This window comes from Lepisosteus oculatus, chromosome 21 (assembly GCF_040954835.1).
Source record: "Lepisosteus oculatus isolate fLepOcu1 chromosome 21, fLepOcu1.hap2, whole genome shotgun sequence".
NCBI classification, from domain to species: domain Eukaryota; kingdom Metazoa; phylum Chordata; class Actinopteri; order Semionotiformes; family Lepisosteidae; genus Lepisosteus; species Lepisosteus oculatus.
The window spans coordinates 4,930,631-4,952,536 of NC_090716.1; the positions used below are offsets into that span (position 1 = coordinate 4,930,631).

The 21,906-nt window shown below is 40.9% G+C and overlaps 1 protein-coding gene across 4 annotated transcripts in view; it reads right to left on the minus strand.

The window, feature by feature from the left end:
• ambra1a (autophagy/beclin-1 regulator 1a) overlaps nucleotides 1-21,173 on the minus strand; it is a 104,402-nt gene extending 83,229 nt beyond the window's left edge. For 2 of the 4 annotated variants that reach the window (XR_001477341.2, XM_015338571.2), the window contains exons 1-7: nucleotides 20,243-20,496; nucleotides 14,493-14,703; nucleotides 13,846-13,904; nucleotides 12,842-13,025; nucleotides 11,676-11,848; nucleotides 10,484-10,550; nucleotides 8,742-10,285 (exon numbers count right to left, since the gene is read on the minus strand). Coding sequence is in view for 3 of the 4 variants with exons in the window: in XM_015338571.2 (XP_015194057.2) it covers nucleotides 8,742-10,285; nucleotides 10,484-10,550; nucleotides 11,676-11,848; nucleotides 12,842-13,025; nucleotides 13,846-13,904; nucleotides 14,493-14,627 (2,162 nt within the window). In the remaining variant the exon portion in view is untranslated. Of the gene's footprint in view, nucleotides 1-8,741; nucleotides 10,286-10,483; nucleotides 10,551-11,675; nucleotides 11,849-12,841; nucleotides 13,026-13,845; nucleotides 13,905-14,492; nucleotides 14,704-20,242; nucleotides 20,498-20,786 lie in introns of those variants that run through there. The other 2 variants (XM_015338572.2, XM_015338574.2) reach the window with 2 other exon arrangements.
• Between the last annotated feature and the right edge of the window lie 733 nt (nucleotides 21,174-21,906).

Genomic DNA, 21,906 nt, shown 5'->3' on the forward strand with positions numbered 1-21,906 from the left:
ACAATGCCACTCAATCTAAACGCAACAAATTCTGCAAAAGGGTTCTTGAGAGCCAGAAAACATAAACCTATTAACAATAAAATCTCACATTGTAACAACTGATTTTATGCTTTGTGCTCAAGTACCTAACGCCAGTGTAAGTGGACAAAGTGACTAAAACACAGTTTGCTTTTTAATGCAGGAAGGTTTTAGACCCTAGAGATTTGTATTTCTCTACTTGACAGAAAGAAAAGGTTCATTGCTCAGGTAGCTGACAGTGTATCACAGTAAATAAAAATCCTACAGCAAATCCATAAAGAGGTTTTGCATCAAAGAATCTGCCTTAAGAAGTCAGAATTCTTATAACACCTTATACGAGTACCTGACATTACTTTTACACTCAGTCAAGCTTACAGCTGAGCCAAATATGACTTGTGTTTGCACACTGGACATCCCTACCTGACCCACAGTTAGAGATTTACTGCTTGCAGTAAAGTACTGCGGTCTGAGATGATTAATATCATACAATAAAATCCTACAACCATGCTGTTTTTGGAGTCACATTTAGCTTTCCTATATGTACAGTCCCTAAGTGAAATTCCACATGATGAATACGTATAATTCTAGAGCAATCTTCAGTGCAATACCGAACGCATCATTATGACCTACTCTGCAGTGAGCCCACAGGAAACTTCATTTTAGTCAGTGTTCAATTCATGTTTTATTACATGCAGTACAAGCAGGATATTTCCCCACAGCAAACAGAATCTCAACACAAATATTCTACCAATTTCACAGCAAGCAACTATTACATCCTAGGGTCCATTTTATAACCAATAAATGCATGCCAAATGTTTCTGTGACGCAAACTGGGGAAATTTCAACAAAGTGCAAGGAAGAAATTCCAACAGTGAAAGATCAATAGCATACTTAAAGTCAACTTGATTCTCCTGGGTAAAAAAAGGTAGTGGAAGGTGGCAGGTTTGACCCACTGGTGCCAGCAGATAAACCAATTCCCAAAGGCACAATTAAACATAAAACAGGCTCAACAGGCCCTTAGGGACCCTGCAGTACACTGACCCCTTAGAGAGATCTTAGATTTGATACAGTTTATATGACCATCAGGAAGGGCTCAGTCACCATTACAGCTAATTCACCTCTGGATAGTGAGGATCATCAGAACAAGCCTCCAATAAGTGACCTCAAAGTTTAATTAAAATAAAATATTTATGTCACAACAGTGGACTATAGAGACTAAGATAATTAAATTATGCTTATTCTAAAGCTGCAGTCTTGCACACTGTAAACGTCCGATTGAAAAAGAAGGCAATTGTGGCACAACATTACCACAGATCTATCTTTTTTCCATGCTTTTGCTTCAATGCAAAATTTTCTTCACAATCATGTTCTTCATTAGGACTCACTGACTGGTATTTATTTCACTGTTGACCATTTTCCATTATAGATTAAGTGCAGCACGCAGTTACTGTCACAGAGATTCTTTTCTGCACATCTGCTTATGTCAAAATCAAAATCAAGCATGTGTCATAAGATACAAGTTTATCTTCCATGACATAGGAATCATAATTCATGCTAAATACTGTACAATTATAATGGTAAACGTTAATGCAGGGGCTATAAGTCTGCTCATTAAAGAACTGCTATATGTTGCAGAACAGTTTCCTAGGTTACCAAATATTTTCCCCATTACTGCCAAGCAAAACCTTTTCCTACAGTCCATCATTAAACAAGTTTCTTATTAATATACGGATAAAAGTTACCAAATCACTCACACTGTATAACTCTTAAGGTTTCACATCTTGGCAGTTACATCAATCTAGTTCTTTTTTTCTGCTCAGCAGAGCTAACTATTTTTAACCATCATTTATGTCATTAAAATAGCTCATTAAATTCCATATAGGCCATTAGTTTGGCCATTACTGACTGCAATGTAAGCAAAAATCCACAGTGTTAAATGTCTCACGCCTGTGAAACTAACCATTAAATTAGAGCACGCTTTAACTTTTTTTCCACTTAGAGATATGCTTACAAAGGGATAGAAGCCATTGAATGAAGCAGTGCTTTCACTAGAAAAAAAAAAGATTTGGAACATTCTGAACTGTTCATGAAACAAGGTTATTAATTAACAACTTATCACTGCAGCCCTCTTCTTTACAGGCCCGTCTGACTTACTTTTCAGAGAGCACTGCTCGATGTACAAGCTCAGTGCACGAATGGTTGAGGAGGACAGGAAAGCCTTAAGCTTCACAAAGCAGGTGTACCAACTGGAAAAATCCAAAAAAGGTTAAGTAATAGCTTAATATCACCTATCTTCTTTCACATTTAACATTCATGTCATTATATTACAGAATGCCAATAGCACCACCTCCCCAAAGAACAATGGCTGTTGAATATAACAAAAAAGTTCAAGGTAACAGGTTTTAAGCAAAGCTGTTTCCAGGGACATGGCCACAAAGCGCTGCAGATAAAGCTACAAGCAACAAAACAGAAAAGCCTGCATTTACTAAATACAATTCAAGGAAAGTTTCCTATTCGATTGGGAATGGCAAGCTTATCACCTCACTCCCTCCATGCTTAGTTTACTTGAGGATTGGAGTCAAGTTTTTTTTACTTCCAGTTCCATGAATATGAAAAAAGAGTTTGAACTGGTTTTAAAAGGGGAACTGGAATTGGAAAAACTGGAACAGACTCCAACTCTGTGTCATGCGGTAGATTATATCAGGGTCTGTTCATCTGCAAAGAACGTTTTGGTTTTTTGGATACAAAGTCCAAGGATGAAAAAAGCAGGTATAATTTGTTTCTTCTTCAAAACTACAAACTCTGCTGGGTCTGCTAGGCGTTTCTAAAGGCAAAAACAGTTAAAAATGCTGTGCATGCAGCTCTGAAAGAAAAACTGTCACAAGTGCAACTAGTAAAATGAAAATCTATATTTCAATTGCCATCTCCACTTCTGCCACTAAATGAATGTCTTTTCATTTTTCTCTATGACACACTGCTGAGCATTTTAGTTAAAGCCTGTCTCCTGTTTGAAACACCTGCCTATAAGTCCAAAGTTGTGTTCGACAGTCAGAAGTCAAAAGACAAATGAACCTATTTAACAGAGCTGCTTCAATTTCTTTGCAGTGTCACAGAGCACTTTCATTTTCTTTTCCATCTCACCTGCCTACACATATCAAGTACAAAGACTTTACCCGAAAACTCACCCTCTCTATTTCTCAAAGACTCATTGGGAAAGCGTGAAATATAAGAAAGACATCGCCATTGCCGGACTTGCTAAATTCGCATTAGAAGAGAGTCAATACCTTCTTGACTAGCACATCATTTTGGGACAAATAAATTGGATGAATGGCTGAATGCTGAGCTTGAGGTAAATCATACAGATGGTATTAAAAAGCTATTACCTGTTAGTGTTTGGTGTTAAAAACCATCAGTTTCATGGCATGTAATTAGTGTTCCAGTCTGTGAAAGTGCTTCTGAACAGCCTGTGGACTCCACCACTGTGTTCAGAGTCAAATTCTCCATGCAAGTCAACTTTTAATGAAAAGGAACATCAAAGAGCAGCCATACTTTATCCAGAAACATAGAAGGGAAAACAGTAACATTTTATTTCACAAGATCAGATTAGTTCAATTGGATATAATGTAAATATAAGTTCTGACAAACACACTAATTGCTGTTTTATCTTATTTGGTTTTATGTTTCTAGCAGAAATCCAAATTTGCTTATTTTACAGTATCATAAAAATCTAAATGTGTATCATGCTAGGCATTTGATATACATTCACTACCAGTAGGAAACAATTCAGCATACAGCCAAAAATACATGCTCTAAAATCAATAAAAACAATCATTAAAATAAATCCTTATCAAATTCTGTAAATGAAAGCCACTAGTTCCAGCAGTCTTTATGGTATATAACACATGCAATCATCCAGAAAATTGTAAGTCTTTCAAGCAAGCAAATATTTATTCTTATTGATTCTTTTTAGAAAATTAGGAAAAGTGAAAATTTGCCATAATCAAAAGCCATTTAGATTATGTGCCATAAACTTCCAACACATTTCTTAGTCTCCTCAGAGCCCAGGGGGAGAGGGGCTGGGGAGGAGTCCTTTTCAGCCTAGTAAGCACACAACCACTAATTGCAACTTTAAAACACAAGAACAGTGGAAAAATTATAAAACACACCCGTAATAAAGATAGTGCATACCAGTAAAATCTTATCCTGCCATTGAAGGCTTAAAGAAAACCAAAAAACAAGTCTCAAGCTAAGAGACCAACAAAAAAACAGCTGGGTCTCTGCTGCTACAGATGATGCTTCAGGATATTAGCTACGTTTTTACTGACATATGTTACTAGCCAGCCTGCAAACATCTTCACAGAATGTAAATGGTCTTGAAACATCTGGATTTTTTAATAAGAGTTTCACCAATGCAAGGAAACCAAAGCATCTTTTTTGATGAATTTACTGGACACAGCTGCAAGCCCGTTTGAACTTATTAGAAGAATGTCACTGTAAGCAACCATATTCCTGCCATTCTTAAAACATGGATGATTATGAAACAGATCCCTGGCCTCCTGTTAAAACAAACACATGTGACTATCTTTAATTCAAACGCACCCTCTTCTGTTCCCTTACACCTCCCTTCAACGCATCCTTTTGCAGCACAAGCAACTTGATTTCATAATTAAACGGTTTATACTGTGACCCTCACAAGGCTAGCTAATCCCACGCAGGAACCAATTAAAGTTCAAACCCCTGGAACAAGGATGGACACAGCTGTAATAATCTACAGGTCTGCAAATTGTTTGGTAGTACAGTGCCACCTAGAGGAAAACTCTTTGAACTGTTTCCCCAGCATCTTCCCTGCTTCAAACCGAACCGAATTCATAAGGTGAGTTAATGTGTCTCTTTCCTGTAGAGTTTAGCTGTGCAGAAACTCATAATGTTTGTCTCCAAACGTACTGAGATGCTTTATACCCTCAAGGATGACAAAAGGCATCCTCCTTCACCTTGCATGCTTAATTCTTGCCCAATTTGAAACCTGCCAGTAAATCACAGGAAATTTAGCTCTCTCTCTTATCAGTGCAGGACTAAAAGAAAAAAAAAAGACCAATCTTCTTTGAAGAGGTAGCCTGCTTTACATAACATTGGAAATCAGACATTGGAAGGGAAATAAACTCTGATAGAAACAATATCCACAGTGACAGTGCTGCTAATGCCTTTAAAGCGAACATGACATGATACGCAACATGCAGAAAGCAAAGATACCAATTTGGACATCCTGGATTCCCAAATCAATGAGCGAGAAGTTAACAGAAGCACTGTGGTGAAATAATGACAACAACTGCTATATTGACATGGAAATTATTTCAGGGGAACATAAGATGGCACCTACTTGTCCTAACTAAATGCAAATACCACCTAGAAAGGTGCTCACAGGGCAAACCTTTCTACAATGTGCCTTATGGTGTAAAAATGAAGCTGCATTTGCAGTACAAACCACAAGATTTGTTAACTCAAGTACAGCTAAGCCCTGCTGCAGAAACAGTTATTTACTTTGGTATGGTTGCTGGTGCTCTGAGAGGGATTTTCTTTGCAAGGATCTTATTTGCTTTCCTGTAAATGTGAGTGAACACAAACCCTACTGGTATGTACCTCCCTGGGTTCACGAAATGTTCCCGAATACCTATGAAAAACAACAGATGGAAGGCACTTTTATGAGCCTGCTATGTGCCTTCTGTCGCATAAAATAGTTAGTGAATTGCTAAAAAAAAAGTCCATAGCCCAATCGAATGTCACAAAGCAAAACTATCTTGCGTCCACCACCAGCTTTGAATGGCATGAATCTATGCAATGTTGATCAGACAGTCATATTAACATGGGAGTAGACTTCTGCACCTACAGTGGCCTCAGCAATTGGCACCCCTTATAAAGATCAGCAAATATAGCCATATAAAATAAACAGCATAGAAAAAGAGCTATAGTGTATGACCCAAAAGAAGGGAAATCGGCTTTTATTCTAATACAATTATTTCAAAACAAATGATTTTCAATGAGTATTACTATTTTTTCTCAAAAACATAGCTGTCAGAAGTTTTTTTAAAGAAAATCAAAATGAAATCTGCAGTGAAAATCTGCCCATTTAAATACAATTCCGTATTTAGGAACATTTTTCGGACTTCCTTTTTTACAGGATATAAAAATAGAGTTAAGATAGGTGAGAAAACCTTTTGGCATCCATCACAATGGGGAAAGGCACAAAAACTCACAAAACAAAAGAGAGGAATGGTTGTTGGACTTCTCAAAGCGGGTAATGCATATCAAGAAGCACATGAAACATTAAATACACCACTCATCTCTACTGAGGCAATAATCAACAGGTTTAAAACCACTAAACCAGTGGTTACCTAAGAGAATGCAAGTGCACCTTGTCCCCACACTCGGTGAGGAAGGCAAAAAGAAAGCATGGGTCACAGTTAGAGACCATGTGTGTTGGGGTCACCCAAGTCTCCAAATCAACAGATGGGACATCCATGCCAACAGGCTATTTAGAAGGGTTGCCAAAAGGAAGCCCTTACTAACAACAAAGAAACTGAATTGGCTGAAGTTTGCCTAAAGCCATTGGGACTTTGATTGGAACGGGGTGCTCTGGTCAGATGAGACCACTCACCCCGTCAGCTCATTCGGCATCAGAAAAGGGTTGCATACAAAGAAGAGAACCTTATAACCTCTGTGAAATATGGCGGCAGATCATTGATCTTATGGGTCTGTTTTGCTGCCACTGGCCCCGAGCCCTTGTTAAGATCAATGGCATTATGAGCTCTACTAAGTATCAGGATGTTCTGCCTGAAAACCTGGTAGCCTCTTCCAGAAAGTTGCAAATTGGTCACTGGTGGACTTTCCAGCACGGCAATGATCCTAAACACACCTGGCTAACTGAAAAAATACAATTCACATTTTGTAATGGCCATCTCAGTTTCAACACTGAAACCCTGATTGAAAGCTTGAGGTCTGAACTGAAGAGGGCAAACCGTAAGCACACATCTAAGGACATCAAGGATCTGGAAAACAATACAGAAAAAGGCTTTGTGCTGTTGTCCGAGCCAGAGAAGGCCGTACCAAGTACTGGAAACAGGGGATCCTGTTTAATCATTTTAACAGCTATGTCTCTGAGAAAAAATAGTATCCCAAAAACATTTGTTTTGGAATAACTACATTAGAATAAAAGCCTCACACTTTGGGGGGGCCTAAAATATAGGTCATTATCTGTGCTTTTTATTTTATATGGCTTTTTTTGTTCAGCTTTATCAAGGATGCCAATAATTCTTGATCCCACGGTATCTTTTTTCAGTGTTCGACTGTGCTACGCAACTGGTAATTGATTGAATCTCTTCTGCAAAATGGAGCACAAAAGCATCATGCTCCCTCTGTCTACCACACTTTACTCAGGCATCTCAAGATGAATTCAGCAGTTCCTTAATACAGTTCAGAGAACCAGATAGCCGGACACGTTTCAACACTGTAAGATATGAACCGTCTGCAGCTGGGAGATAAACCAAACAGGAGAATAAAAACTCCTGAAAAATAAAGGCGTCTTGTTGTGGAGGATAAGGACAAGCAGAGCTGGCATAATGAAACCTCGAAGAAAACGGATGGAAAAACTCATTGGTGTCTGGTGAATATAGCAAAGAGCATTCTGAATTCAGATGAAAACAACTACTTTAGAATTCTTGTGGACAAAAGACAGACAACTGATAGAACTAATGGAATTTTATGCTATAAATTGATTAGTTAAATTTAGCAAAATGAAAAAAAGGAGCCAAATGGTGCCCTCTCGTTTTTAACCAGCTCTCATTTGTACACATTTTTTCATATATATATGGACAAGAAATGTTTTTTTTTAATGGCTACGATTGCTTTAACATCTCATGGCGGACAGTACGCTTTTGCAAGAGACATACTTTTTGCAACAATTCAAATTTACAAGATCTTTTGCAATATTTATCTTTTTAATACTGAAGTTAGATTTCATAATGAATCTCACTTGCACACTATCGCTTTCCCTGGGAGATTTTATGCACCAGTGTCTTTAAAATCACCACATCCGTTAACATAAAGTGCATTAACAGGTCACAGAAGGCCACAGCTAAATCACTTTGAAGACGCGAGATCTTCATTTAAACAGGCAGTTAGCACAATCCAAATGAGAATCTGCCATGACTGAATCCTAATGAGCAAATGAAAATATTTGCTCTAATATGAAAAGCCATTTCTCACTCTATTTAAAATGCCGTTATTTTAAATAAAAGCATTACAAAAATTGTAATCCTTAATCTGCACATTTTATTTAAAACATTTGTACAAACTATACCCTGGTGCAGACCTACACAACAGGTACTTACTGGTATAGTGCGCTCTGTTGACTTAAGTGTAAAATACATTTTATACTTCAGATAAAACACGGGCATTCTCTAGCACCACATATTTAAAAAACGCTACTTGACAAAATGCTATTACCATGGTATGCAAGAGATATCAGATGTCCAATTCGCCTAGGTAATATCAAAAAAGCACTATACTTTATGAGCTTAATTTATTTTTATGTGGCTAAAATTGCCTGTAGCTATAACATTTAATGAAAGCTGGGTTTTTTGCAAACCGGAGAGGTGTGTGTGGTCTCTTCACTCCTACTGAAAAGATTTATTCTAATTATTAAGGGGGAAAAAAGGATTATTCCCTACCTTCGGAGAGAATCTTCATCTGAATTCTCTTCAGGCATTTCTTGGTTTAAGGCCTCTTGTGGTACATTCCCTGGCCGGCTTGCAGCTCCCTGCCCATAAACTCTCTCCCACTGCCCGGTCTCCTGGTTATAGACCAGGCCCACTGTCTGCTCCCCTTGCGGGGTGGCAGGGCTTGGCCTGTGGAAACCGCTCTCGCTGCTGGATGTCCCGCTGCCGGGCTCCACAGCCCCCGGGGCCCCCCCTCTCCTCTCCGGCGGCTGGGGCTCCCGCGTCCCACCGCCTGTGCCTTCAAAAGCCGGGTTAGGAGCTTGCCAGGAAGTGCCCTCCTCGCTCGTGGTGGAGGAGGTCTGGCCTGTCCTTTCCCAGCGCTGGGTGTCATGGTTGAAGGTCAGCAGGTTATGGCAAGCCCTACACCGGTTGAGGTGGCCACGGAAGAGGTTGGAGCTGTTCTCGCTGCTGTGGGGGGGCTGGTAATGGGAGGGCCCGGGCCGGTCGGAGTCGATGTTGTTGTTGAGCAGCTCCTCGGTGGGCTGCGGCTGGGTGCCCTCACCGCTCATGGCCTGCTCCATGTCCTGCATGCGGTCGTACTCCATGAAGTAGCGGCTCAGGTTACACTGGAGGACGTTGCGGATGGAGGCCGGGCTGCTCTGGCTCGCCTCGTCCAGGGGGTGGTGGCCGCTGCTCGTGCTGACGGTGCAGCCGTTGTTGTTGTTGTTGGCGGCGGCGGCGGTAGTGCTGCCGCTGCCGCTGCCGCCACCTCCGCCATCCGCCGGCACGTGGAAGCCCCGGCCCTCGGTGGCGGACGTGTAGACGGGGGACGGAGAGCCGCCCTCCTGCTGCCTGAGCACCGACAGCAGGCTGACGGAGGAAGCGCTAGTCCGAGGTGGGGGCATCCCCCCACCGCCGCTGCTCCCAGGATCCCCCGTTTCACTTTGGGTGTTCCAAAAAGTTCCCGCCAGACGCCAAGAGGGGTCCCGGGTCATTTGCTGGTGCCCTAAGGGTTGATTGGCCATGAGGCCGAGCAGGCCCCTGCGCCCGGGGCCTGGCCACAGGTTCCTCAGCGTGTTCCCCGCCGTGCTGCTGTGCACGCTGCTGAAGGCGGAGGGCCGCTCGCTGCTCCTCTGCTCGCTGGGGAGCCGGGGCTCGGTGCGGGCGGAGGTGAAGGTGGAAGCGTGGGGGGCCGCCTCCGAGCCGGCTGCCTGGGAGCCGGCGGCGTCCTCGCCCGGGTGAGGGGAGGACGGGGGGTTGCGCGCCACCGAGCAGCGGCTGCAGAAGCACACCATCCCCAGGTGCTGGACGCAGCCCTGGTAGGCCGGCCGGTCCCTCAGGGAGGTGTACCGCCCGGAAGGCAGGCTGGGGGGCACGGCGCTCTCCTCGGTGGGGGGCTGCTCCCCGGCTTGCGTGCCTGAACTGCGCGAGGAGAGCATGTGCAGGAAGTTGTGGAGAAGCGGGGTGCGACGCACAGGCTGGGACTGCAGAAGGGAGCGCTGTCTGAAGTGTGGCATCTCCACGCTGTCCATGGGGATCTCCGAGTCGTCATCATTCTAACGAAGAAACCAGAGAACGAGTCTGAACGGAAAACTACCAAGATTTTACGACACAGCAAGCATGTGCACTGGAAGAAGAAGTTGAACATGTCTCAATCTTGGCTAAGGAGCACAACAAACATACATGAGCAAGATTTTGTCAAGTTTTGTAATAATATCTTAGGATCCTTCCTGTGTAAAAAAAGAAATACTCACCTGCTGGTTTGAAGGGTTAACAATGGCTGTCAAAAGGTTGTGGCCCAATGGATCAAACCTCACCAGTCTGAAATGTAAACAGTACTTTTTATTACATTCTGTAAAGGGTTTAACTTGGTGTTCTTTGAATTTCGTTTTGCTCTGTATTTACTTTTTTTACTTCTTGTGACCTCAGTACAAGTCTAGAAAATGAGATCTCAAAAATCTGACTTTTTTGCAGGGTGTTGGATCAGAGCAAATGCAGAACAAATAATGTTATTGCTAAGGCACTACATGCTGTGCTTCACGATCCATACATTGAATTCTTAATCAGGTCTTACACCCTTTTAATGCACCCACTTTGAAGAGTTTCCTAAAAATATAAAAAGATAAGAAAACAAGTATTAGGTACAGAAAAGCATCTTCCCACTTTAAATTAGTTTTGGTCTTACACTAACTATATCAACTATATCAAAGAATGTAAATTAGTAAACTCTATCAGATTTTCTTAGCTTTTTTCTCTGTTTCTTACAAAACATCAGACATGCAGTACTTTACTCTTATTAGTAAATCTACCTATCTACAATCCTCAACCAGAACTTTTAATCTGATGTAAGAAAGGTTTAGCATGATGAAAAGAAGAAAAATCTTCATGACTATGAAAGAAATTCTTGTATTTCTTGCACTTGTTTCAACCACAGGACTGACCTGATGCTTAGAAACCACGATCAAGGAAAAGGTTATTGCTTAAGAAATTGAATGAACAAGAAGCAATTGAACAGAGTGCACTCAGTATAACTGCATGAGAGGTTGTGTGGTGAGAGGGGTAATAAATCTGAAACCTTCTGAGGTTCATAAGGAACACTTTAATAAGGAAAATATCAGGTAATCACAAGCACAAATAAACTTCAGGAACCCACCTGAAAAGAATTCTATCACACCCAGGTATAGACAGTCCATACTACCAAGATAAAGCCTTTTCTCTATCTGCCGACTTCTCTTTTTGACAGATATCTCTCTGCACACATCCTGCCATCTTGTTCATTTGTGAGGTAAAAGCAACAAAGTAAAAATCCGTTTGGGGTCTTCCAAATTGAGAAGACAACAAAAGTAGTAATAAAACTGATGCTGGACCAACAAACTTTTAGAAAGGGAATAATGTTTCCATCTGTTGTACGCATCGCACTCCCTTGAAGATCTGTGCCCCGCTCACCTGACTCGCTCCATCTCGCTGGCGGTCTTCACCACAGCGAAGGGCTCCCTCCGGCTCCAGTCCCAGAAGTGGATCTCGTTATTGGTGGCGATGAGCAGGAGCTGGGCAGTGGGGTGGAAGGCCAGGGAAGCTATAGCTGCGTTGCTCTCTGTGAACCAGTTCTCACTGCCACCCTGGGAGGGCAGAAAATGGAAAGACATGGCAGGGTTGAAACATCGGCCGAAAAGTGAAGGAAAGGAGCAGAGCAAGGGTATTCAATATCTCCACAGTGAGGTACACTGGAAGAATTTATCACTCAGTCAGTAGAACAGCTGATTTTGCTTGTGCCCATTTCTTATTTCTTGTTTTGCGATGGATATGCTGCTCCACACTTTCTTTATGTGATGCCGCTGTCATTACAGGGATGGGAACACATTAAAACACCTACTTTACCAATGCACTGCGGTCCCACTCTGTCTTTACATGCTGCACGTTCTTATAGAAGCCAGCACCACGTACTGAAGAACACAGGCTTACTGTAGTTTACTGCAGCAGAAGTTACCAGTTGAAATAACATTTAATGGATTGTTCTTCTAAATGTGCACTACAGTTCATTAGATCTGAAATGAGTCACATTTCACATCGACTTGCAAAATAGTCCATTCAGAAATAATAAAAAAAAACAAGAATGGTTTCCCAAAGCAGAGGACAGGATACCCGTAAAGAAAAGTGTAAAAGATGTTTTGAAAACAAACCTTTGTACTAATCCCTTTTTGGTTTCTACATCCAATGATTTTGTGATTACACAGATATTTTATTCTTATCTCAACAAGAAAACTACACAAAGACATGAGTATTTTGTTTGTGCTTTTTGTTCGTTGTCTTGCTGTTTGTTTTCTTTGTATTTGTTTCTTAGCTCTTCTAAGTTTCTTAAATTAAAAGAATCAGAAAAAAACAGCTCCAATCTCGTATAGTTCACACTGTACGAAACAAAAACATTTACATTTACCAAGAGGGCATGCTCTACATGTATTTACATGTAAAATGAAACAAGATCCCTTCTTCCTGATGAATTAAAATATAGAAATCACCTGTGGTAACTACAGCTGCAGGTAGGCTGTTCAGTGTTATACGTCCCTACAAATTCAGGCCACAGTACCATATAGACACCGCAGACTCATACTCACATGCAGGTCCCAGATGCGGACTTCTCCGTCCAGACAGCCTGATGCCACAAGCCCTGAGATGGTGGGGTGAAAGGTCACGCACCAGGGGGTACGCCGGTGGCCCACCAGCGAGTGGATACACTTGCCCGTCTTCACCTCCGTGATGTAAATGTTGTGATTCACATGGGTGGAAGCCATTAACGTCCTAAAGCAGAGAGGTGGGAGGAAAAGAAAGGAAAGCTGAGGCAGCTGGAATTAGCAGAACGCACACATTCATTTCCTTCAATGAGCTGTGCACTCATTTGCAGTCAGTGCAACCAGAAACCCAGCAAGTTTAAGAAACACTCCAAAGCAGGTACAACTACAATTATATACATGCACACCTATACCTATATTTTTCTAGTGAACAGAATGAAAAAAAAAACAAATAAGACACAATACAATCTACAAAAACAATGAACAGCAGACAGTTCTTTGGAGTTGTGATTTTAAGAGGAGTAAGTGAGGTCTTAAGGTATAAGTGAGTGTCATTCATCCTCACAGACTGATCCACCACCTTTGGAATCTGTGATTATCTGTAACGGGCTTTTCCATTGAGAGTGTGTATAATAAATTACACAGTTCTTGACTCACGGAAAAGTTCTGAAAACAGAAAGGGAGCCAAATTTTCACGCAAGCACATTTACTGTTTTACACTTTGATGGTAAGAGGTTCCATACCTATACACTGGTTAGCTCACTTGAACACAAGTTGTAATATAATAAATATTATGCATTCTGCAACAAAATAAATGAAAAAAATGTATGGGTTAAACAACACTATAGTAATGAGAATAAAAACGAATGGATTAAATAGCAGAAGTTCTCCAAGGAAGCTGTATGTGGCCATAAATAATACCCATATATGCAGATTAACCTATAAACCTTTAAATTAAGTAGTGGTAGATTTATGTTCAGTTAAATCTGTGTTCAAAGTCGAGTGTTATGTAAGACGGGGAGAGCCAGTAATCAGCTGCCAGTTACTACCTGTCAGGACTGAAAGCAAGCAGGAACGTTGAACGAGGGCTGTCCGGCAGCTCCACTTTCTGGAAAGAAAAAATAAAGACACGTTAAAGGACAAGGCACTCCTAGCAATGACATCATGGGACACAATCAACATGCAAACCTTGCATGTGTATCAAATATTCATTGATCTCTCCACCCTACTGTAAAAACACTCAAATAAAATGTGTAATGTGTTTGAAGGTAATATTTAAAAATAAGACAGAAAGGTAGTCACAACATACATAAGTAAATCAAGTGGGTAGTCATGTCAGCATGCATAGGCTGCAAAGGAACAAGTAAAGGTTTATTCCATGCAGAAAAGAGAAGAAAAGAAACACAATGTTTCAGCAGTGCAGCCTTCTTCACAGCAGAAATGTTGTATTTCCGTTCTTCTCGTTTCAGCATGGAATAAACCTTTACTTGTTCATATATGAGTAAATTATCTTCAATAGGTTATATTCAAGGACTGAAATGATGTACCTATAAAACAGATCCCTAAGACGACCAGACCTACAGCGTTCAGAGCACCAGCTTTGCCACTGTCTGCTGTGGCAGCTCCTATATCACGGTCCTATTCCTCATGCCAAAGAGACCCGGGCATCATCCCACAGCCGAGACTGCATCCTCACCTGGCTCTGCCATTTCATGCAGCGTGCCTTCTCCTCCACCAGCTGCTGCAGCAGGCGCTGCGAGCCGAAGCCCTGGGCGCCACGCTCCCGGCCGGACAGGATCCGCACCGAGTTCTTCTGGTGAGTGACCTTCATCGCAAGCCGAGGGCCACTGCCCCAGCCTCAGGACACGGGCTCAAATCAGGGCAGCTACGCGCAGGCCATGCAGAGTCTGAGCCCGTCCGGGAGCACAGACAGTGAGAGAACACCAAAGAGCGGATTATGAAGGAGAACAGAGCAGATGGATGCAACAACTGCTAACATTGCTGAATTTACGAGGCACTTCCTGAAGACTAGTGAAAGCCATTGTAGTGCAGGTGCAGTTTGCAGCACTCCCTTGTGAACATCAAATGAGTTGGAACTACTACTCATGAGCTGGATTAACATTTTAATAACTTACATTACACATGCATTGCGTCTTTCTTGAGCTGAACTGCCTTCGCGACATAAATATGTGAAAACCAGAGGGTACTTCAGGGTTAAAGCAGCTCAACTCAGTGTTTAAAACAGTAAAGGCTTCTGCTCAGACAGCTGTTATGGACCAAAAGATCGTGGTTCAAGGCTGGGCCACGTCACTAACGCAGTGTAACTGTGACACAAGAAGTGGTGAACATTGGGTGTAGCTCTGCAAGGTCAGGGTGGGGATCAGGCCACTGGGATCTCCTCTGCATGTGGTTGAACAGCCTCCAACAAGAAACCTCATCACCTTATCTGCTCTGCCTGCGCTTGCTCTCCCACTATTGCAAAACCTTTTCTTTAAAAAAAAAAAGCCTTGAAGAACCAGTTATTTTCCGATTCCTTCCCGATTTGGAACCGATAACTGCACGCCTTTCTCCTCTCAGCTTGCTGACACTGTGCCAGCATGCAGAAGAAGGCCCTCATGCTTGAAGTAGGCTCAAGAGTTGATTCTGTGTGGGACTGACCTCAAATTATTTTCTCTCTGCTCTTCCAACATATCTGCCTCACAGTCTGCTTTGTTTTAAACTTTTTTTTTAATCATTTTTTGTATTCAGTTTTTGTTTCATTAACTATTCTGGAAGTCACCCTGGATGAGGCCACTTTGCTAAGCAGATCATTCCTGGCACTGTGGCGCTGATGCTTGTTAAAAATTTCTCTGACAAACAGATGTGTCACAGGGGCACGTGTGCTGGTCCACGTTCTCCTCCTGCCGTATGAAAGTTGCAGCCATAAGTCACAAAATAATTGGCAATTCCAAACTGGGCGGGTATATAATAAAAATAATTAGCGATTCCAAATTTAAATAAAAATAAAACACAATGCAACAGCCAATTCCACAAAGCATAAACGTATTATTTCATTTCAGGGCGCATCTGGTAAAATACAAAATACACAGAAAAAAAGCCATCTGCAGATGATTTCAGTAGGCCTTGAACTGCGTACACTGGGCTAGGCTGCAGTTGCACTGTCAGTAGGGAACATGGCAGGATATCAAGCATTTGGCTGCAAAATCCAAGACAAAATAAGAACAGAGAGAAGGAATTAATTAAGTCTTACTAAATTAGTAAATTAGTGAGACAACAGAGCAACTCCAAAACGAAGCGCTCAGATTAGCTCAAGTTCACAGCTTGGCATCCCTCAGGTCTCAGCTTCGCACAGTCAATATGCCTCGATCAGAAAGCTGCTTTAGCCAGCTCATCTCCCAGGAAGACAATACTCTGGGTTTCTAGCAACATCAACCAAGCTGCCCCTTCCACAGCTTGCCCATCCACACTCCAAACACCTTGCAATGCTGCCATCATCTGCGTCAGTTGAGAGCCTTTTTCCCCACTACTGGGAAGGTCTTCAGACATACTCTTTCAGACTCGAGATCTGAAGAGCTTCGGTTTCTTAGATGCAATGGCCAGTTAAATTGTTTCTGAAAATAACTGTTTACCCACTTTTTTCTCATAAATGCAAGCGATCCTATACATCAGTTTTAGATTTAAATCAGATTTCTTCCTAGGTTTAAAAAGAGAGTACGGCTATAAATGTGAAGTTGTTACTTGTTAGTACAATTATATTTAAATGAAACTGAACAGAAATGTGTAACTATATTTTCTATGATCACTGCTGCAAACTAAAATCATTATTAAAGTATGAATTGACCCTGTGTCTGAGCATCTCCATTCTGACTTTACTGAGGAAAAGGTGCTTTATACTGCCCAAGACATCTAAGCCTCAATTCATGGCAATAAATAACATTTTAATAATAAGCATTTGGAAAATTCACGTAGGTGAACTTGCAGTACAATGACAGCTAAGACTAATTATCACCTAAAAAGGAGCAATTAAGAATTTGAAAAATTAACTAAAAACGGCTGAACCTCTAACTGCTGTCAGGTGCATTTGCACATTTAGGAAAATGTACAACTTGTAGTTTCTACTTTTGTTTCTTACCTATATTCTACATTCACCAAGTTACATTTACCCACCACACTGATTCGCATAAAGCATGCCATTAATAAGACGACACAGTGTAAAAAAAAAATATTTATGATCAATGCAATGAATGAGAAATGATTTGGAATGCAACTTATCTTTCGTGCACAAAACACACCAGAGGAAGGTTTATCTGGCAGTGCCATTTTCTGCATTTTCTACACAAATCCCAGGAAAGCAAATAAAAATGGTGGCTATTAAATAGGGACAGGCAATTAACATTTTCAATAATTCCAAGAATCAACATGTTTAAAAAATACATCCCCCTTGTGCAATGTTACTTCCATGAACTCAACCGCAAAACATTTAACATTTCATTACTTTACAGTAGTCACTGACTGAAATAAAAAATATTTAACATTTTCGCCACTTCTGCCATTGTCCCCTCTCAAGTGTTACAATAACAGCAATTCCAACTGAAGAGTTTCCAAATGAATAAACAAAACTGCAATTAACTGTAGTTGAAAGGCACAGTTCCGTAGAAAATTAAGCAAGACTGCATCAACTCTCTTAACTCGATTTTGGAAAAACTAAAATGTTTGCTGAATTTACACCTAATTGATTAAATGATTTGCTTAAAGCTCTGTAATGCAGGACAGCCTAGCACTGTTGTATTTATAAATTGTAGAACCAGGTCTATAAACAACAGCACTGCTAGATAGGCTGATATTGACAAACTGCAGAACTACACTTACCAACAAGTGCATGGGTAGACAGGCTGCTATTTACAAAATTCAGAAACGGGTCTACAAACAAAACAACTGCACTGCTGCAGAGGCAGGTATTTACAAATTGTGACACTACATTTCCAAACATCTGCACTGGTGGACAGGCTGATAGTCACAATTTTAGAACCTGGTCTGATGCAAAGCAGGTTAGGCGGATGTGTAAAAAGACAGCACAGAGTGGTCAGAGAGAAAATGGAAGACTCGTTACTTTGGTGGAGACATGTAAAACTCTCAACATTATATGCACAAAGACAGATGGGTCTGCAGAACAGCCTTCTTCTTGTCCCAGACCACCACGGATGTCTTTCATTTAAAGCTGAATAACAAAAACATTTGTACAGTGTCCATTCAATTTGTGCCACTACCACAGTAGATGGAATAAAGCAAAATCGAATTGACAGTTCTCCGACGCTGATGTCTGACAGAGATGTTGTCTCTGTACTTGTGGCTACATGCAGATAAAGCATGTGCTTATCATACAGCAGAACTTAAAAGGGAATACACTGATCATCAAAGATGATTACAAAGTCACCAGTGTGACATGTGAACATGTGGACCATGTTGAACAGATTGGTTATGATTTTGAAAAAAAGAAGATAAAAATGGTTGACTCAATGCCTGTGATCCAGATGAGACTGGACTGTTGTTGTGACACAGTACAGTTTTTCAGATGTACTGATGACTGAGATTCTGGGTAATATTCCTCTGCACTGGCAGTGAAACCATAAGCAAAAAGGCATGTTAAGATAATATACGGGCAATTTGCCTGTGTACATGCCACTATCACAGAGTTTGCTGAAGCCCGCAGAGGGTAAGCGAGGTTGTTCTTGGAAACTTGTCTGTTTGGCAGAGAGTAATCCTGAAGTGGTCTGCCAGCATCTCACGCAATAATCCAGCAAATTGCATGGCTTTATGAACAGCTCTGGGCTAAAAGGAAAAGACACACAGTCCCCTAATTGGATTTACAACACATTGATAGCCCAGACACCTTCTTCAATCCTTTGGCTGTTATATCTTTTTATTTTTTAAACCCACTACGAAGCACACAAAAGTGCCACCCTAATCCTTTCCTCCACCAATACAAGAAATAAACAGCTAGTGATCTAGTGATTTATACACAGCTCAGCTTTGAATCAGCTATAACAAAAGCGATTACCACAAACCCAAGTACGAGCAAAACTAACCCTTAATACCAGCACACAGTACAACTAACTAGTTTATTTTCTAAGTAATGGTCCGAACACACTCTTCCATATAAGCACAATACTGACCCCATCAATGGCTAGAAGAGTGATTTGGTGTAGCAAAAAAAAAAGCACATTTATGCTCACCCTATACATTTGACATTGGGTTCGCATTGAGTTTCTTCCTCACAAAATATATAGTATATTAGGTGATAACACCGAGATTTTTTTAAAGGAAATGTATTCCATGATTTCATAGTACATTTAGCAATAAACTGAACCGCACTGCACATGATTTAATATTTTGTATTTCTATGTACGGGCAAATAATTATGCAAACTATTTTAAATTACTTCTGATATGAATGCAAAAGGACCGATTTTATGCACACCTGTCAAACTTAGCACATCGCCCATGGCGTGCAATTCGTTACTTTTTTGCCACGTATATGTAACGATGGGGCCTACCACACTATAGTGCCTTTCACACAATCTCAATCTCGGCACAAATGTAGCCTTTAAATGTGCCGACAAACTTTGGCAACACGTCATGACACCAAACAAAAATGAGGACGGAGTTTTTTTTTTTTTAAACGAGTCAAGAAACGCAGAACGTTTTAGAACAGCTTTGAGAGCAACGCTCAAAAAACGAAAACTTGCATGCACTACAACTGCGCAAAGCACAAACAACGGCATCGGATCGTGATCTAAAACAAAACAAATGCGTGATTCCCGATATGTTTTAGCACAATTTTAAAAAGAAATAAAAGCAGGGAAGTGTTATGCTGGGTGTTCCTATGGTTTGCTATACGAGAGGACAGTTGAAAGGAGTGATAGTGATATACCAATTCACTTCACCCACGAGCTGCGTATTTATTACATCAAAATTAAACTGGAAAACTATCAGAGACAGTTGCACAACATGGTACAAAGAAATCAATTGTGAATACGGAGTCTTTAAATTCCAATACAATTGTTCAGTTGTGTCTCCATTCCACAGTTAACTCGTGAGCACCGCACCAGCTTAGCTCTCACAACACTTATCTAATTCTAGCCAGAATCGGAAATTATACACCCTTCATAAAAATGTCATTTGAGCTCAACACAAATCAGAAAAGATATCGCGATTTAAAGGGAGGCGTTTATTTTTACATTTTTATTTAAAAAAAACTTCCAACGTCAACAGGAAAATTGGAACAGGATTCCACACTCCTAAAATTTCCTAACTGAATCTAAAAAACGATTCTAAATCGCTCCCGGTGACACAACACTATATTATCATTAATAATACACGCAAACGGCCATTAAGATATGTTTTAAATAAGGAAATAACACAAACACACCCGAAGGCCTAGGCCTACCTTTTTTTTTCCTGTATTTTTGTTGCGAGTTTCTCCAAGACGCAGGGTACCTGTAAATGCAGCTAAAATCTCTCTTCTGATACGACTGGATAAAAACGGGTTACCCTGGCTTGCATTGATTATATTAATATCGACTGCGGCAGCGATTTTAAAAAATGTTTTCTTAAAAAACATTAAGGTTACAGCTTGTGCACACAGAACACAAAATACATTCAAATAGGCAGCCAGAACAAGCGGCTCACAGATCAGCGATATCTAGCTAATCGAAAACCGAGAGCATGGATCGCTCGTTGACGAGGAGGGTTCACGGCTCCTTGCAAAAGTATTCAGCCCCTGCAAAAATTCAGCATTTTGATTAATGCAATTTTCTAATAGAATCAAGCTCTGAGTCTGCCCGTACCACACAAGGATATTCACTCTCTTTTTGTCAGATCATTTCAGGTTTACAGCCTTGTGCCTCGGGTTATTGTCTTGGTGAAATGTGAATTTTTGACCCAGTTTTAGATTCTTAAGTGTCTGACGACGGGTTTCTTTTGGGATTTACCTTTACTTTGCACCTTCCTTCCTGAATCCTGGCATGTTTCCAGGAGTCTCTGCTGATCACAACTATCCTCAAAACACAGCCCTGCCACCAACGTGCTTGACAGTTCTGATTGGGCGATGTACTCTGCTAGACGCTATACTTTGTTTTCGGACATAAATGGACGTTTTTGCCTCATTTGACTGTAAAACCTCCTGTTGTGTCTGTGGTATCTTTCACAGGAGAGTGAAGATCAAGTGTTTTCAGTACACGCTTCCTTCGTGCTTCTTATTCATAAAGGCCTTGCCTAAGGACTGGATATCGTCAGTGTATGATTAGCGACTCCCATCTCAGACTCGGATCTTTGTTAAGTCTTTCACGGTCACTGATAGCCCCACGGTGCCTCCGTAATCCCTGTCTACTGGCCTGCTTGTCCAGCAGCTCAGTCAGAAAGGGCAGCCCGAGGTGGTAATGATGTAGCTGACGATGCAGATCTGTGCATTTTTATCACATTTCGAAAAATATTCAGGGATCACAAATATCTTTATGCACAATATTAATATATAGGGGGATAAATCGGGTATCGTCATAATGTGAGCTCTCGAAGCATACGCGGCGACGCGTACTCGCTTTAAATTAAATTATATTTTAATCCCAATCTACTGAATGCACTTCATTGCAGTTACTGTACTGTATGTTAACGTGCGGTTGATGGGATGAGAAAAAAATATTTAATCTGTACAAAATATACTGTACATACATCGTTGCAAAATATAAATCTGGTAGGTTGTAGCTAATAGAAGTACTCAAAAATGAAGCACCAAAAACAATAAAAAGCAGAAATAACATACTTATACTAAACTTTGGCGAATTAAGTTTTCCTTTGATTTGTGTACGCCATACGTCGTGCAGACGCCTTCTGCATTCGGCAAGTGTTTACCATTTTAAATTGGTATGAACAGAAAGAAAAATATTTTTCTTTGCAGTACATTTCAGTGTTGTATTGGTGTAGGCTTTTTGTTTCCTTCTTTATAGCTGAGGGGGATTTTGTGTTTGTTAAATAAAACGAAATCCCCTTGATAATGTGCGATTGATTGGATGTTTTTAACATAGGGTAAGGGGCGGACAAATATGTATTTTTGTT